Genomic DNA, 18,844 nt, shown 5'->3' on the forward strand with positions numbered 1-18,844 from the left:
TATTAATGTATGAATACTAATCTGAATTTTTGTGAGTGAAGAACAATCTTGAATTGAGCACAAAAAATTCATAAACCATTATCTGCCATATGTGACGGCAATGATGGATTTTCCCACTCCTCTTGTAAGACAACAGAATCCTGTTTGTGTCTATCTGTATATTGGAATGTTGCCGTAAGGACTTTTCAGTGCGTCTGGGTTTCTTTAATTCATTGCCAGAACCATCTCAGAAAAGTTTTATGTTGTCACTGTAGTCCCCTTCAAGTGTTCAGCTGTTCATCTCTTGCAGTTGAAGGATCCAATGAAAAAATGTGGTGGCCCCAGGTTTGACTGAAATTGTTTCTTCATGCGTAAAAATATCACTCAATGTATGGGAGGAAGAATAGCATGACTTTAATAATTAGTTTCATTGTTATGTGAAAATGAATGCCTCATTGAGGTTTAAGTAAGAATTTGAATTTTTAAACATGTTTTTGTAGTGTTTCAATAGTCTGTTAAAAAGAAATCACATTCTTTTGCACTGGATCCTTAAAGTATGATATTATTCGACTATTTGTGATGCACATGTTTTGAGTACAACAAAACCTTTTAATATTTATGCATATCATCACATGCCATTTTTTACCACCATCATATCTTAGGAATGCTAGCAGAAATTTCTTCTTGGTATCAAATGTTGAGACAAAATTATTAAAATGTTAACATTGCTGACTACGTACATGTTTCAGCACTTTTAGGGCAGTTAGCAGTGTCCACGCTTAATAAAGTTATATTCTGATTAATTTTAACATCCTTAAAACTAGTTTCACAATGTTCTACATAAAGAATATTTTAAAGCCACTACATTTTCATTTTATGGTTTCATGTTGTCACACTGAGCAATCTTATGCCACTTACAATGTTTCAGAGCAGCATGCTGCCTCCATCTTTACGGTTGCATTAGGAATTTGGTAGGCTGTATAAAGGTATTACTAATTTATTTCAGACTCTGAAAATTGTAAGTGCTTTATTTTTGTTGTAGTGTGTATAAGCAGTCACAGTTCACACTTTTTATATGTGCCATGCAACTCTAGCAAGAATTTAAAACCTGGCAGCATCATGCCAATGCTTCAGGATCTAATTTCTGTCATCATTCCCAGTCAAATGTCATATGAACATGGTCTCATTCTTAAAGGTTATGCAGCTATGGATATTTGAAACTCATGATGACATGAACTTTAAGAGGAGCATTAGGGTCATTCATGCAACATTAAAGGAATGAAACTTAATCAGTACATGGAATCTGGACCCTTTCAGTGTTTATGTGAATATATTTCATGCATTCTGTTATCAACACCAACAAGTGTGAAGCCAAGAAATGTGTTAAGGCTTTTCCTGCCTTCCTGATCACAAAAGTCACTTCCTAACCTGTCATTCAATCGGAATATGATTTCGGACCCAAGATAAATGGTTCAAACATGCATACCAGTCTGAAAACTTGTTACTAAATATTGTACAGGTTTCTATTTTGCCCATATTTCGTATCATTATTCCAGAACAAGTTAGCCCATATTTAGCATAAATTGTCATGTGTTTGGAAATTCTAAAGGGGGCAGAGCTTCATTTTCGTATGAGACACCCAATGCATGAATTCTATCGTACTGGAGGGCCAGGCAACTCTTCATTTTAATCTGCTTTATCACAATTTCTGTTACATGGGAAATAGGGTTTACACTAAGCAAAGAACTTCTGAGGCATTTTTAATGTTGTTTGTTACATTAAAACTGCAAACGATTAAAGAACCTACAGAACACTGTAGGGCATGGAAGGTGAAGTAAACGAATTCTCATACGCATCCTCGATAGTAATGGTGGAAGAAACAAATATAGTTAGTCATGCTTCGTACTTCTATAATTTGCACAAAAAACTAACCACTCTTCTTTCTGTTTTGAGATGTATAACGAAGAAAGAGCCCCTCTCTTTCTTTCTGATATATCCTTGATGAACTGTAATTCCTTGTTCAACTTTCCTTGGTCAGAGCAGTTTTACTTAACAATTTCCTCTACGTTCCAACAGCTTTTGCAAACGTTCCGCATTTCAGCATTTTTTAGGCTACATTTGGTACATTTCTTAGTTGCATTCTTGTATTTGATCTTCGATTCTAATATAGCCTTACATTTTACAGATACATTCACAATTTCAATTTTATTAACCTGCGTAATTTTAAAACGTTTCCTGTCCGTCTTTTATTTTTAAATCTGTCCTATCGTTCTGGGGCAGGGACCATTTAACATTTCCTCGCTGGCAGTTCATATCTTAAGGTGTAATGTTTTATGCAAAAATCGAAACCGAAAAGAATTCCCACCCACCTCCGAAATGCATTTACAAACGTGTAGAACAAAACAATATAAGCAGCTGAGAAATGCATGCTTTACACAATTATATGACTGAAATACATCCATGATGCATTAGTTTCCCCCTGATGTTATGACAGAGCAGGTTCAGCTACCGGCACCTCTCATCTTTGTGTTATTTCGAGATTGTGATTAGATGGCAGGAGTGGGATTCGCCATTAATTTTTGATCTGTGAATTGGTAATCTATCGTCCATCAATGATGATTGTTTGTTATATGCTGATGAAGAGTGAAGATATGAAAGGATGCTGTTTGTGTTTTTTAATTACTGGCATAGCAATCCTCAAGGTGAGTAAACATACACTGGATATAATTAATTTACTAGAAATACGTTAATCTAATTAGGTAAGTAGTTTGTGTTTAGAAGCCCTCCTACATTGTGTCGTTGGCTTGATGCTTTTAAACTTGCTTCTTTTAGTTCAGATTTGCTATAAATTAATTGCTTCAAACAAGATTTTTTTGGTTATCAGTTACTTTGAATTCGTGTTGCAGAGTTTTGGTCATTTGGTAAATTTACTTTGGTGACATTAAATGCATGCGAGCACCTGAAGATTTCATATTGCTGAAACATATAGTGGGTATATCTTTCTTTTCCCTGTATCTCTGCAACACATTTGGTTCTTGGCTGCCTCTTTTGGAGGTTTCTTGATCTATTAGGCATTTGGTATGACTCCTTTGATGAGTGATCAGCCCCTCACGAGGTCTATATCTTTACATGGGACAACACAACACAGAAAGACGTAGACAAAGATCCATGCCTTGAGTAGGATTTGAACCTACGGTCTCATTGTCCAAGTGCACAAAACCCATGCCTCAGACCATGCACCCACTGCAACCAGCTTTCCAGACGGATTCATAGAGTCCAGATCATGTAGAGACCGAGTCCGGCAGAGACCTCGCCCGTCACCACAGAAACCGGGTCCGGCAGAGAGAGGTTCCGGCGGGAAACTGGTGGGGAGAATTTTGAAGAATAAAAATTCAAAATTTTCGAAAAATCAAAAAATGCTGGAAATTGTCTAAAAATCCCACAAAACCAAAAATTTTCGAAATATTTTTAAAAAAAATTTGAAGTTGAAATTTTCAATTTTTATTAATTTTGTGCGCATTTTAGGCAATTTCCAGCATTTTTCGGTTTTCTGAATTTTTTCAAAATTCTCCCCACCAGTTTCCTACTAGAATCTTCTCTGCCGGACTCGGTCTCGGTCTTTGGAAAGTCCGTGTCCGGCAGAGACCGATTGAGGCAGACGACAGGCAAAGACCGTGTGTGCAAGAGACTGAGACCTTCCCGTTATATGAGGAAATACAAGTATCTTTTTGACAGTTAAAAATACTTCTGATTCTAGTTAACACCTAATCGTAAACGAAATGTGTAAATTTTGTAATCAAAGTAAATTTCTAGCTCAGCAAAAATTAATTTTGATATTTTATATTTCATCGTCCTCGGATTACTTGGAAATAAGTTTTTCAAACGTAAGAACACAGAACTAATAAAAATTAAACCACCACTTTTTTATGCGACTTATAAGGGCTATGATAACAATTTACTTCCATCAGACAGGTTAATTCTCTACTCATTTTACGATTCTCTGTTGTTTTCTGACGTTCTACAGCATCGTCAGAGAAACTGCAGAAGAAGGCGACTGATAAAATAAGGGAATGGAGATCACTACTTCTCTGATTTAAATTTGAATTCATATTGAACCAGACGCCAATAGTTTGGTGCGTTACGAGATCCCGATGGATTGCTGAAGAAGCTGGAAACCGTAGTTTCGTTGTCTGGTGCTTATAAGCAAGTAAATATTAAACTTTGAAATAGTGTTTTGAATTTGTGGTCTGTGAATCGGTACATTATCTGCATTTGGTGAAACAATTTTGAGTTTACAATCGCAGTTTTTGCGTTTCCGAAAACAACTTTTTTTGTTTTGCAAAAATCGCCGGTAATGTAAAGAAACCTTTGATGAATGAGGGATTACCCCTGTTGGCAGTAGTGTAAGCTATTTTCTATTAAGTGCGTTGTATACATTGTGTATGAAAATGGAAGAGCAGTTTGAATGTACTTCTTGACGTGAGTAATCTCTAATTATAAGCAAGTCCATAATTAGTCCATTAAGGGAAATTGAAGACTATTACAACAGTTATGAAGTATCGATATCAATAACAAAAAGGATCATCTGAAATTAGAGGTTATGGCTGTGAAGATATCCATTATGGTCTTATGGATTGTTTCTAACATTTTGGAAGAAGGTATCGCTTCCATCGTCATGGTCACAATCTGTTTGCCTTACACCATTCTGTATTCCCAACTTTCTTTATTTTATTTAGATTAGCGTACTTTTTTATCATGTAAGGAAATGAAGGCTTGTTTCCCCCAGTGTGTCTTCCTTCACAAGTTTGGAAACATTTACCAGACTTCATGAAAATCAGAAATTTCATCTCGACTGCTTTTAATTTCCCAAAACGTCGGTGTTTTCCCCTTTGAACCACCTGACATGGCTTGTAACCCAAGAAGAATTATTATGCTTATTCACTGTGAAAGCTTCAGATCATTTATTGTCAGGACTTAACTGTGATGCTCAGGCAAACAATTATGCCATAGATATCAGAAATGCGTCTGTAACTGGTGGAAGAAAGATCATATTTTTATGTATAATGTTTTATAATGTTGCAAGTCAGAGTTTGCCCTTCCGGATTTACTTCAGACATCTGTGTATCTAATTACAAGATCCCACAGCATTGACAGCGAAAAATTCCAGTGACATTAAATGAAATTAGCTAGCCATATACGAGGGTGAGTCAAGAATTATCCGCACTCCGGTTATATTAAAACTTCTGTCTCATCAGCACTTTCTGTTCAAGGTCTCTGCTGTGCAGGTGTGAACGTGTTACGTCAGTTCATTTGTAACTACGGTGCGAGAAAAATTGGATGCCCCACTTGTGATTTGCACGAAAGAAGAGCAGGGTGCAGTGATGCGTTTATTGTGGTCTGAGGGTGTGCCTGGTGCCGATATTTATCGAAGACTTTGTGCACAGTATGGAGAAAGTGTTTTGTCGCGAAGAAGTGTGTATGAATGTATAGAGAAATTCAAGGAAAGTCGCACAAGTGTCGGCCATGAATGGTCCCCTGAAAACAGCCCTTTGAGAACGAAGATTCACCTCTGATGAAGAATTGAAGACAGCGGTGCATTCGTGGCTTGCAGCTCAGCCTAAAACATTTTTTTGATAAGGGAATACAAAAGCTAGTTGACAGATGGACAAAGTGTATTGAAAAGCAAGGAGATTGTGTCGAAAAATGATGTGTTTGTCTTTTCTAAAAGTTGATTAAAATAAATTCTACAGCCAGAGTGCAGATAATTTTTGACTCACTCTTGTATAAAGAAGCCATTTAATATTTCCTTGTTATTTGATAACCAGTCATGAGTACAATAGAATACAATCTTTATACATGAAGTAGTATGATCAAGAATAACATTGTAAAAATAAATGAAGACTGTGTAGGTGTTCCCAAGTTTGGCTGTCGCAGGATGGCAGCTAACTCAGCTGAAAAATAAAATTTTCTCATATGTAAATGAATCAAAGTCTAGTGGTGGTTAATGAAAAACCAACAAATAGGTTGAAGGTCTTTGTGACACAAAATTCTTTATATTAGCATCTAGTTTTTCAGCAGTATTCTAAACTTTTTTGTGCATATGTGTTTAAGTATTTTGAAATTTGTGTTTTATAGGCCTTCTTGCAGTTCTGTTATCATAGTTACAGGTATTTTGAAACTGGAAGCCATTCTGTTCAAACTGTATTATCAGTTGGCAGAAAAATGTATTAGCATGTTATGATTGGCCTGATTTATTGTTATATTTTATCAAAGAAAATCTGTACATGTATTATTGAGTCTCCCATTAGACTTTTACAGTATTATATATAAATTGCTTCAGAAATAGACTGAACACTGCTCTGGTGTTTACTTGAGTCTTTATCAAAAATCTGAGTTTGCTACATTTTATTCCATATTACACTCTGGTAAATAGTAATGATTAAAATATAGATTTTGCCAAATTTGTGTGAAAGCGTTGTTTATTTATAACTATTGCCTGCAAGTAATTAGGGGCCTAGATATGTATAAAATTTGTTGAGGGCTGCCCATAAATGTCATTAAATGTATGACATAATATTAAATATCATGGTTGTCATAGAAAATACTGATTTTACTAAATTGTGAGTCTCAGATATTATTTATTCTTGATAGTTATTTAGTTAATTAAGAAATTTCTTGTCATTTTGATGTCTGCAAATTCATCATTACATTTTCAGAAGTTTCTCTTTGTTTCGTATGTAGTTACAGTTGAACTTTTAAAATTAATCTCCTTAGGATTAATTTCATTTTCATCTCTCTCTTTTCCTGTAGCTGCACAACCAGTAAGTATACAGTTATAAGCCAGAATGGATGAGGGTAACACCTGTTGCTTTCCTGAGTGCCAGGACACCGCCCTGATGATTTTAATGACAGTAATGTGAAATATTGGCAGTGTAGCTTAAAGGGAAGGGAGTCCTGAGTCCCTCCGCTTAAAATATAAGGTACAAACTATGCCTCTCTACAAAACTTAGAAAATTATGTGGCATAAAAACAACATTAAATGCATATAAGTTGTTTGCTGTAGTATTAAAACTCAGTAACTTCCATGGTTCATTTGTTTGTTTCTTTGTGAACTGCTTATTGTTTAATTCTACAATTAAAAGTAAAAACCTGTAATTAGGTTACAATGAGAACAGCCTCAGGCTTATAATTTATGGTGTCACAAGGGATTAATACCCAAAATTATAAACCGGGTTTTACTGAAATGGGGTTTGAAACATTAGAATATAGAAATTATACAAAGATCTTTAATCTGCATTAAACCTTACCTCTGTTAATGTTATCTTCAGACTTTGATCCTGTTGGAAGTACATGTTTATTGTATCCAAAGTCTGTAACAGATAGGAATCACTGTGAGACTCAAACAGTATTTTGATCCAAAGTAAGCACTGACATAAATAAATAGCCTTTGTTTATATACAATTCTTTATTTCTATGTCTGAAGTTTCTTCTCTGGAGGAACATATTAGACCTGTATTTCACAAACTTGTTAATGTAATGCAAAGAAACTGTAAAAGGATTTTGATACTTGTTGCAATGCATCGTTTAGAATTCTGAAAGACAGAACTTGACAGATTTTATTAAGAAGCAGACAAATTGGTGAGTGACCTCTAGTCTGCTGCAGTATATGTTTATGTGAGTTTTCTGAATTGCCACAGTTGGTGGTCAATAATCAAGGGGACTGTAAAATAAGAGGTGAAAGTATGGGTTCTTTAATTTATTCAGGAATTATCATTTGTTTAAGAATCATTCATTATTTCTAGGTTATGCTAAAAACCAGTTCTCATCATATTCAGACTCATGATGTCATCATCACAGAGTACTGTACTCCCATGTCATGCCTTTTTAACATTTGTGATGTTACAAATTGTAGGAAACTGCAAAGTATGAGGTTGGACTGGCCTCAAATGGCACATTGCCCATTCTGAATTTTATTAAGATCTCTCCAACCATTCTTGAGATGTCTTACGCATAGGCAGAGGGCCAGGGTGAGCCTAATAGGTACTCTGCAGAGTTACTACAGAAATGTCTACAGATAAGAAAAGTGGTCTAAAATGAGTACACCAGTTTTCATGCACTGAAATTATACCCACCAGCTCCCTTAGTACCAAATCTCAGTATCGCTGATGGCTTGCTCCAGCCAAACCTATTTCTTGAAGTAATTACTGCCTCATAGATAGTAGCAATGGAAAGCCCAGTGAGAGTGTAGGATTTGCTGTGGATAGGTCCTGGTGAAGAGCTGTCTGCTGGAATGACCAATTTTGCCCAGTTGTGTCCTTTTGTGTGTGGCTACAAGGAACAGAATCACAGTAACATTAGAGAAAACAAAATGACCATCAGGTAAATCAGTGCTTTAATCAACTTTTTTCATGTGGCAACACACTAAAATATTATTCATTATCTCATAACATAGTAAATTGTGTACTGCATTAATCTCTTTATTGAAGAGTAGTTTACTGAGAGTAACTATGATAACAATGTTCATGAATTTGCAGCTTTGAAAGTGTCTCATGCAGATATTTAATGTCAGCATTTATTACAATGTATCGTTGCCTTACAAAATATCTCCGGAACAGCAGATTGTACTCTATGATGGGCGAATAGCTGTCAACTTCCCATACCAGAGTGTAGTTTGTTTCTGATGATACACCTGACTCATTCTTAAACACTGCTGTGTTTGAAACACCTGAAATTGCATTTCTCTTATTAGTGTCCAGCCAGCTCATATGGTATCCTTGTAAATACTGTTTTTCTAACATTAAAAATAAATATCGCCATTTATCATAAAATATTAGTTTCATGATATCAGTGTGTGAAGAAAACAAGTCTTCTGTATGACCTGTATCTAATTCTGATGTAGGATTTTAGGTTTTCATGGCAGTGTGTCTGAAGATGGCTGTCTTTATCTAATGTTTAGTTTATTTGTCATATCACTCTCACAAGAAAAACTCATACTTAAAAAGAAAACTTTCCTTCAGCCCCATGCTTTGAGGGAATAAAGTGGATTCTGGTTAATTGGGACACCTCTGGACTAGGACACTTTGGCCCAATTAAGCTGCTGCCCCAATTATGCGAAGTTCCATGTAAAGAGTTAAAAAGGTTTGTTGTTTAAGATTTGTCCCAAATAAACGGCTACCCCGATTAACCAATGACCCAATTAACCAGAATCTACTGTAATTTAAATAAGAATTTGAAAATAAATTCCCAGGAAGGTATTTTATCCAAGGAGGATGAAGCATGTTCCAATTGAGGGTAAAATTTAAAGCATGAAGAAACCATAAACTGATTCAGGTTTTGAACATATAGTTGTTTGTTCCAAAGCAATATCATGCAGCTTTGTTAGAAAAATATGTGTATTTGTATTTTTTTTAAGTTTTAACCATATTGATAATGTTTGAAATTGTAGACTTTAATGGGAGTTATGTTTTCTGATTCCAAATTCCACCGATACCTGTAATTTCAAACTTTGTCTTCCCAAGAGGGACTTGAAAGGGTGATAATACTTCTTCCAGTTTTTTGAAAGTATATTAAACTAAGCCAATTACCTGACAATTGTATGACTTGTTCATTGGCACCAAGTGCATTTGTGGCTCGACATTTGAAGTACCCAAAGTCTAATGGATGGACGGTGCGGAATAGAAGGGTATGTTTGTTGTTTGTTGACAGCTCTACTACACGTGTACTGGTGATCACTGGAATGTCATTTTTCAGCCACATCACCTGAAATAATCAATATATCTATATAAGCTTTATTATATCATATGTTGTCAAGAGATTTGAAGTTAATTAGCGGTAGTAGATGCAACAAAATTTAAAATAGGTTCACCTGAGAAGTGTTTGCTACCATTCAGTTTAGAATTCTTTTTCTTTCTGTCTCCTATCTAAAAACATGAAGATTAAAGTATATAAAACTATAATTTTACCTGTGGTTTTGTGTGGATATAAAATGTAATTTCTTATTCTTACACTGAGGGTGTTTAAGAAAAAAGTTGTGAGGAAAGTATTTGAGCTTGGGAAATAGGAAATAACGGTACAGTGGAGAAAATTACTAATGTGGAATTTTATCTGAACTCTTCGCCTAATATAGTTCAGCTGATTAAATCAAGAATGAGAAGATGGAAGGGTTATGCATGTATGGGGAAAATCATAAATGTATGTAAAATTTTAATCAGAAAAGCTGAAGAGAAGACAGGTATGAAGACAGTGTAATAGAAAAACCAACTAGTTAAGAGACATGACACTAACCTTAGCATCAGGATCAGCAAGGACATTACACGATAACTCTGATCTGACACCTGGTGCAGCATGGACCCATGCTCGTTCCACTTCTATCTCAGGAGGAACTGAAAGGGTATTAATATTATATTAACCAAGCTGTTGTCTGAGAGAGGAATTTTTTATACATGAGTTGAAGTTTTTAAACATAATACTAATACCTATATATGTTACAAATGAGATACGTCACTTTAAAACTTGAACATTCTGACTGAGAATGTCTTACTATCTCTTGAAATAACAGCATTTTTAGCTTCCCCTAAATTCAATTTTTTAAGTTACAGTGATAATGTATAAAGGCAGCTCTTTATGGTAAAAAATTAATAATTAAAAGGGTTAAATAGATAATGGAGAAGCAGGCTATGAATATGTGAACCTCATTAAAGTGGCCGAGGATATGACAGTGTTGTTATTCTTTGTCTTGATGCCATGTGGGCTTGTAGGTAGAAGCGATCTTTGGCCCTAAGGATGGAGATAGTAGTATGTTTCTTTGAAACGTCTACTTACAAGTCCAGAATATGTCATCACAACCCAGAAGATCAACAATGTCATCTTTACCACTGCAAGAACCTCGAATCTCACTTGGCTAAGAATATGGTCGAGTTGTAAACATTCAGATTCCATAACAAAGTGAAATATTTGATGATGTGAATGGCTGTAAATTTCTTACAGAATATAATAAAATATTTTTATGTATTCGTTGCACAGAGTGTATAACTTTATATGTAAAGGAATATTTTATTCCTGTGCATTTTTGATCCTTGAAATTACTTATCAGATTTGAATAAAAGTTATGACTGGGGATTTGTACAAAAAGTTCTTTATTGTTTTATTTATGGTACATACTATTTCAGTATGGGGACCAGGGTAGCTCAGTCAGTAGTGTCTAACTACAGACTTGATGACCAGGGTTCAATCTCTGGCAAGGGCAAAGGATTTTTCTTCTAGCCTCGTATGCAGTGGGTTCCAGAGAGAAGGGCTAGGACGTGATCCTGACCACTCTCCCCACCTACTGCTGAGGTCAAAAACAAGTAGGAGCTATACCCCGTCTCCCCTAGCTCTTCCATGGCATATAGCAGGACAGTTTTACTTAACAATTTCAATATAGTAACAGTACATTGCATGAAGCTCATATCACAGTCTTATCACTGACTCATAAATGGCTAACCATGCAGATAATTGGTATCCAAAATGGAATACAAATCTCATTAAAATCTATGGCATTTTTAAATATTCTGAATTTTGAATAAAATAGAATAAAAATAATTTATGACTGAGCAGTGATGTCTGTAGTGTGATTGGCTTTGGAGCTGTGTGTTTGTATCTGCGGTAAGTGAACATGAAAGTCAGTGAAGTTCTCACAAAGAACGTATTTAGAAAATATGTTTCCCTCTTATATTAGTTATGTTCACATATTTTAGTGTGTTTGTAGAGTGTCTTGCATGACTGCTATCAACTTCACATAATTAACCCACAGTTTTTTAACTTTTACTAACAGAATATTCTGAGGTGTATGGTAGCTGTTGCAGGGCTACCAACCCCATTCATAGCTATGCATTTGTACAGTCCAGCCAAGTGCCTGGTATGTGCCTGAAATCGCAGCATAGGCCGGTTGTCCAAAAGTTGCATCTCTTCTCCCTGCAGACAGAAACAACTTTGTATAGCAATGTCTCCAATGCTGTTTTCTTTCATATTTCTCTTTTAAGTCTTTGGGCATTTTTGCCACCAAAAAAATTCTGTTTTAGAAAGCAGTTATTTTACTGGTGGAATTGATCAAAGTTTATTTTGCCTTTTGTTTTGTATGGATGTGAAATATTGTGTTGGCACAATATAAATTGAATTAGTTGAGGGTGACATTACATACCAGGTTTCTTTATTAATAGTGTTTAATATTTGAATTCTACTGCCACAGAATTAGTTTAGTTTAATTTAGTTTAGCTAGATAACTAGTTAATGTAATTTATTTATGTATGTGAAGTATAGTTATATTTATAAATATTATATTGCACTGAAGAAAAGTCATGAACATATTTTAATAATAAGTAAAATAGTGTTTAAGATACTATAAATCGACATACTCTTCTCTTAAATTTACCTCAAAGAGGGGCAAAGCATGAATGTCGTTTGTCTACGTTCATCACCCTGGGGGAGACAACATTTTATTAGAAGAAATTTAAAATATGCTTAGATTACTTTGTATTGGCTTCTGTTTTATATTTGTGTATGAAATATTCATTCCCAATTGTAAATTATAGGTGTTATTGCTTACAGTTATTTTGTAATGAATAGCCCATTGAGCACAGATATTCAGCCTTTAAAATATAAATTTAGTGGTCCAAATTAATGTATTTTGAAAGTACTAAATTAGATATGTGTTAAGTGAAACAAAATAGGACAGCTTTTACCAAACGTTTTTGGAACAGGATGGCAGTTTTGGTTGATGGATCGTCACTAACAGAAAATACTACTGCGTTTTCTTCCTGATCATTTTTTTGTGAGAATATGTTAAGTTCATGGGATCAATTCCAGAAATCAGTGACTATTGCAAAAGAGACTCAGAAGTGTCATTCCTGTTTCCATCATTTTTACCTCATTAGACCATGTTACAATGGGGTGTGGTACCCCTGAAGCTTTACAGCCCATAAGCACTTCTTCCCCTAGTTGCACCTCCAAAAGACCATCTTCAGGGATGGTAGTTACTGATGGTGGATCTGAAATACAACACAAATTTCATGATTCCTGTTTAACCCATGCATTCACTCTGAGAATGGAAATTGCTACTCTCGCAAGCATGCTATTCCATCACCCACAACAACTCGTTAAATTTTACACTGTAGTAGCCATTCACCAAATTACATACTTCAAGGTCACAGTAAAATCATTCATCATTGCAACACAAGCAGAGCTTAGGCAAGTCAGCTCAGAACTTGCAGCATAGCAAAATTAACAACACTGTGCTGGTGACATAGCCAACAGAGTGCAGTTGTGGGGGGGGGGGGGGGTGTCCAAGTCCTTCTGTGGCTTTGGAGCATGCAATTTGGTGATGGGTACTGAAACTATTAGTTTTACACATGTTGGATTAATGAATTTAAAAAAATGAATACACCTTTTTAAGTATGCATAATGAATTTTTGCTACAACAAAGCTAAGCTATCAGTTTCTACCAGTAAGTGTTGAGCGGCAGTGCTTTTTATTTTTCTTCTTTTCTTCCCAGTGTTTGTCCCCCCCCCCCCCCTTGGACTGTAAATTTTTCAAGTTATTACCTTTCACTGTATGTGTGTGTGCGTGCACGCATGCGCACACACTTTTTTCTCATGTTACTGAATGTATATTTATTGCTTTTAAACTATAGGAAATATTTTGTGAAAAGTCTTCTCACTTATTGAATTAATTTCATAGAACTCATTTTCTATTCCATATTTTTGATATTGGGTGTCAACCATCCATGTTGTATCTACACAAAAGTTTGTGAGGCAAATTTGTTTTTGTTGTGTATCAGTCAACATAACTTTTTTTTACATGACGGTTAAATGAAACTTTTCTTCTACTTACACAGAACCTCAATTGCATGAACCTGTTGGATAGGACCCCAAGGTTCTGGTCGAACTATCTGACACTTGTACTCTCCGGTATCCTCAGTTTGGAGGTCTGACACTTGCAACGTGTTGTTGGGCAGCATTTTGATTCGTGGTGGTGACAAAAGCCTGGGATTACTTGAATCTGCCACCAGTTGATTCTCCCACCACCATCGCACAGAATTATAACCTGGGTAAGTCAATAGTTGGTAATTTAAAACCTGAGGAAATTAGCGTTAAATGTAAGGACTGTGAATAACTCTTATCAATTCAGGACTTTATGTGTGGTAATATTCACACACGCGTATTGACACATATACAGACAGTCTTATAGATAATAATTACACCTACCCAAATTGTTTACGTAGCAAGGTAGTAAAACGGTATCATTCTCAGATGTCTTCACTGTGGTTGGAACACTTCTGAAATAAGGCTCTCTTGCAGAGCATAGTCCTGTAATTAATACAACAGGCATTTAGTTATTTTTTGTAAGGTCTGACAGTTAAATAACTGGACAGTCAATACTGGTGTGTTGTCATGTGTTGAATCACATACTGCATGATTCTGATTCAGCAGTTTTGTACCAGGAAAGTTGTTTGGATTCAGTTAATTTCTTCGTTCGTGAGTGTTTTGTTTGTTTTTACAAAGATGGGCAGTTAGAATAGGGGGTAATACTAAAATGGATCTTAATGAAATGGTGTGAAATTTATGATTGGAATGGCTCGGTGTAATGTGTTATGGCTGAGCTTTTAAAAAAAATTTCTTCCTTTTTAAATAACCACATTGATGATAAAGCAGGGATTATATCTGAATTACCAAAAGTTGTTTTTACCCCTTTTTATTAACAAAATAATTAATAACATCTGAGATTATCAGTTTTCCAGGGAAGACAATGAAGTCGGTAATTTTGATTTAGTTACTTTTCAAACACCTATTTCAATTCAATCACAGATACGAAATTTATGTGTTGTTTGAAGCAGTAGTAGCAGTAGCTATAAAAAATGTTGATTACCTAAATGAGTCTCGTTAAAGTCTGGTATTACGTGTCTGGTTTGGAAGTTCATTTCTTTAAAGACTTAACTTGAAAATGTGACTGACTTCTCACAGTAAATTACATAGGCTGTTACAGAGACCACTACAATTATCAGATTATTAAGGGTTACAACAAAGTTTTTTTTTTTCTATTAATGACATATAATACCCCATCTAAGACCCTAACTTCAACATGAAGCAACTATAAATTGACCCACATGCTTCCTGCAGCTGAATGACCACTCAATGTGTGGCAGTTAATTAGAAGAATTTATCATTTTGTTAGTAAGTTAGTTGCACTTGTTTTTTCATAATTACAGAATCATTAAATTCCCTTCTTGTCCCATAATCCACTGAAGACTATTATGCATACTCTCCAGAGCCCCCTAGATCCTGGCTCTTCATATACATTTTATTATAAGACCATTACAAATGACTTCTCTTTTTTGTGGGTCAACTTATTGGGTAATAGAACCCCATATCAGCCACTGAGAATGGAAGTTTACAGTGACACAAAAGAGAGCTATTTCTCAATAGAAGGCACTCACTGAAATAATCATCTTTGATAGGGGAACAGAAGATGGAGTCGTATTTGTTAATGAAGCAGCAACAATGGAAGTAGCAGTTACGTTAAAGACACATGAAACAATTTATCTACAGGGATAACCAAAACAGAGCAGCCTAAAAATTATAATATTTTTGGAATTTTGAGTTTAATTTAATATTGTAATTTTTATTCAACTGCCGAAGAATGCACATTGGATTAATAATTCAATTAAATTCTTTATTATTAGTGTGCTGTATCAAGAGGCAGAAGGTCAATTGCCGATACAGCACAAGAGAGAACGACAATAATAAATACAAAATGCCAACAAAGAAAAATAAAAAATTACACAATTGCATAGGACATTTGATACACAAAGACAAATTGCTACTGAATACAGCAGTATATTTGTAATAATGATTTAGATAAATTAAGTAAGTTAGATCAGTGGTATTCAACCTTTTTTGTTCGCGTACCCCCAGATATAATTTCTCTTCAACTTTGTACCCCCAAAGTCGTTGGTGTATAATGCAAGTTATACATAGTATATAATCTACATCTAAAATAAATTACATTACTGATTATTTAGTGTTTATCATAAACTAATTTTTTTTTTAAATTTCACGTACCCTATAAGATGTCTTCGCGTACCCAAGGTTGAATACCACTGAGTTAGATTATTGTAGAAAGTAACTGAGTGTTACAATTTTTGTTTAAACAAATCAAAGTCCCTGCAGCAGCAACAACAACAACAACAACGAGGTTTTATTTTCTTAGGAATGCAGCATTGTTTCTAAAGGCTTTGTGAAAAGGTTTCAGGCAAAACGTAGAAAATATAAAGATGGTCCTTTGCTTAAACACCATGATATAACGGCGTATAGGGAGCGTGAAGGTAAAACTCCATATATATTTATTTGAGTGGTAAGATTTATGGTCTGGTAGAAAGTCCGCGGTACTCACTGGATAGGATAGATGGTTCCCAGAGCCTGCTTTGAAGTGATGGCAAAGAAAACAATTACTACTCATTTCGGGAATCGAAACCCTGGTCGACCAGTCCTTCGTCACTTGATTTAAAGAATTTATACGGATTGTTTTAAATAAACAACATTTTGTATTCTCTCTCTTTATAAGTTGTAAATAAAGTAGCAGCAAACAAACACTATCTCAGTTACTGTTGAAAATTTTCAGGGATAATAAAAGTAAAAATTAAAGCTGACCCACTATACGCCATGTAGGCGCTTGGGGGGAGAGATAGTATAGCTCCTACTCATTCTTGACTTCTGCACTAGATGGGGTGAGTTGTCAGCGTCACGCCCCGGCTGTGCTTTACCCCCGGGAAAGGACTCTGGTCCCCAAAGACGGCCTGAACGCAGAGGATAGGAAAAAATCATACCCCCCCTGTTGTTTACAGTGAGAATAGTAAGAAACGCATGAATACAAAATTAAGAGATGTTGGTGGTTAAAGCAGGTGGGGGTACCGTTGGGTTTTAAAGAGCTAAGTCTGTACGTTTCAATTGCACTAAAATTCTTTTAACCAACTGTGAAATATGCATAATGCGGTTTCTTCAATCTTATTTTACTTTTTGTCTTTCAGTTTCAAATACTTTGCTTAGTTTTATGTTCCTAACTTACCTGACGATAACAGTAGAATACCGGCGAGTGTAATTTCCAATCTGTACATCTTGGAATTCAGCACAAAACCCTTTTACGATCGACACCGTGAACTTTTCGCGGTATATCTCACTCACATGGATGATCGTCGGATGAAGACTGAGGCGCTGGCACTCTGCAGCCTCGGAGGACATCATTTATTGTAACAAAGTAGTGGGGGTATGTTGGAGGCAGATGCCTCTAGATCTTACATACGCAGCCGTGAATGAGGGACCATTCAATTCTGTAATACCATTTTGTGTTCATCTAACTTCACGGTTCGCGCTTTCAGACCCGATTCTTGCCTTAGAGATTTGTGTTCGATCCGTCCCGTTGTAAATTGTCATGGCTGTAGTGGTTTCGTTGTTTCCGTCAAAAAATTTCCCTACATTTTAAAAATATAACTAAGTAACTTACTGCAAACAACTACATAGTTGAGGAGCCAACTTCTAATACCAAAGCCCACCACTAGACGCAGTCCTGAGCCAGTTCCATCCACCGCCTATAGATATTTCCCAATCAAAATTTGTTTATGCATTTATGTCTCAACCAGACCACATGTGCATCTATGACTGTACTTTCATAACAATGCTAGTGAGGTGTATAAATATTGGATGAAGTGCTTGGTTCAAATTACTCGTTTATTCATCTGTTTAATGTCCAAATGTATTCGTAAACACTGTTTTCAAACACTTTTAAGCTTAATGTACGTATGACCTGCATGTTTCATAACCATACGTAGCTACTGACAATATTATCGCTTTAAATATACTGATCTTTGATATTTTTAGAAATAGACGAATGGTATAAGTTTTTAAACTAATAAATACCAACAGATATTTCCTGATTTTATTCTTTCAATATTTTTATTATTGTTGTTTTCAGTTACACAGCTTCTCTTATACTATAAAAATTCGTGATTTGTCGTCTATCAAAAATTGACGTCATCAAACAATGTTACATTATACGAGGTGCGATCGGAAAGTTTACAGACTGCGCGTATATATAAAAAAAACCGTACACTTATCTCAGGTATTAAATTCATCCATCACCCTCGAAGTAGTTCCCCTGGGAGTGAACACAACGATCCCAGCGCCGCTGCCAAGCCTGGAAGCATCCCTGGAAATATTTCTTTGTCAGCCTGTCAAGCACCATCTGCGATTCTGCCTGAATCTCTTCTATCGTCTCAAATCTCCTTCCCTTTAGCTGAATTTTCATCTTTGGGAAGAGGAAGCTTAGAAAGGAAGTTGGGGTCGGTTCTTGCAAGATCTTTGAGCTCCTGACAAACGAGAAGTCGATTCTGCTTCTGGTCCTCAGACAGGAGCCTTGGCACAAACTTGGCTGCGATGCGTCGCATGTGGAGTTCTTCCTTTAGAATCAGCTGACAGGTCCCATAACCTATCCCAACAATGTCGCATAAGTCGTTGATGGTACGACGTCGATCTTCGTGAATGGCCTGCCGAATCTTCGTAACATTTTCGGGCGTTGTGCTCGAAGATGGTCGTCCAGAACGCTCGTCATCATCGACAGAGGTTCGGCCATTTTTAAAACGTGAATGCCACACAAAAGTTTGTGCACGACCCATTGCGGACTCCCCAAATGCTTGCTTTAGCATTTCATAGCTTTCCGTAGCCGTTTTGGCGAGTCTTTGGCAAAATTTGATGCACACGCCATTCCGAAATCGCAGGAGGGTCGGTGTAATGCACTACCAAAACGCCCGTAACTAAGAAACAAATTCTAATTCGATGAT

The 18,844-nt window shown here is 35.8% G+C and overlaps 1 protein-coding gene and 1 long non-coding RNA gene across 2 annotated transcripts; one reads left to right on the forward strand and one right to left on the reverse strand.

Moving 5' to 3' along the window:
• The first annotated feature begins 4,192 nt into the window (after positions 1 to 4,192).
• Positions 4,193 to 8,307, forward strand: LOC110832690 (uncharacterized). The gene is made up of 2 exons (XR_002544012.2): positions 4,193 to 4,458; positions 5,250 to 8,307. It is a non-coding gene; the product is annotated as an uncharacterized LOC110832690 (long non-coding RNA).
• Positions 5,152 to 17,217, reverse strand: LOC110832689 (protein amalgam). Its single transcript, XM_022069930.2, has 11 exons — positions 17,077 to 17,217; positions 14,220 to 14,321; positions 13,846 to 14,058; positions 12,883 to 13,004; positions 11,790 to 11,931; positions 10,264 to 10,361; positions 9,564 to 9,738; positions 8,577 to 8,704; positions 8,112 to 8,307; positions 7,287 to 7,349; positions 5,152 to 5,930 (listed from the first exon to the last, which is right to left on the reverse strand). The coding sequence occupies exons 1-11, from the start codon at positions 17,123 to 17,125 to the stop codon at positions 5,830 to 5,832; spliced, it is 1,389 nt and encodes a 462-aa protein (XP_021925622.1). The 5' UTR covers positions 17,126 to 17,217; the 3' UTR covers positions 5,152 to 5,829.
• Positions 17,218 to 18,844: the final 1,627 nt, after the last annotated feature.

This window comes from Zootermopsis nevadensis, unplaced genomic scaffold, assembly GCF_977971745.1.
Source record: "Zootermopsis nevadensis isolate Lab colony 2312 unplaced genomic scaffold, Znev_1.0 Znev_ptg000022l, whole genome shotgun sequence".
Lineage (NCBI taxonomy): Eukaryota > Metazoa > Arthropoda > Insecta > Blattodea > Termopsidae > Zootermopsis > Zootermopsis nevadensis.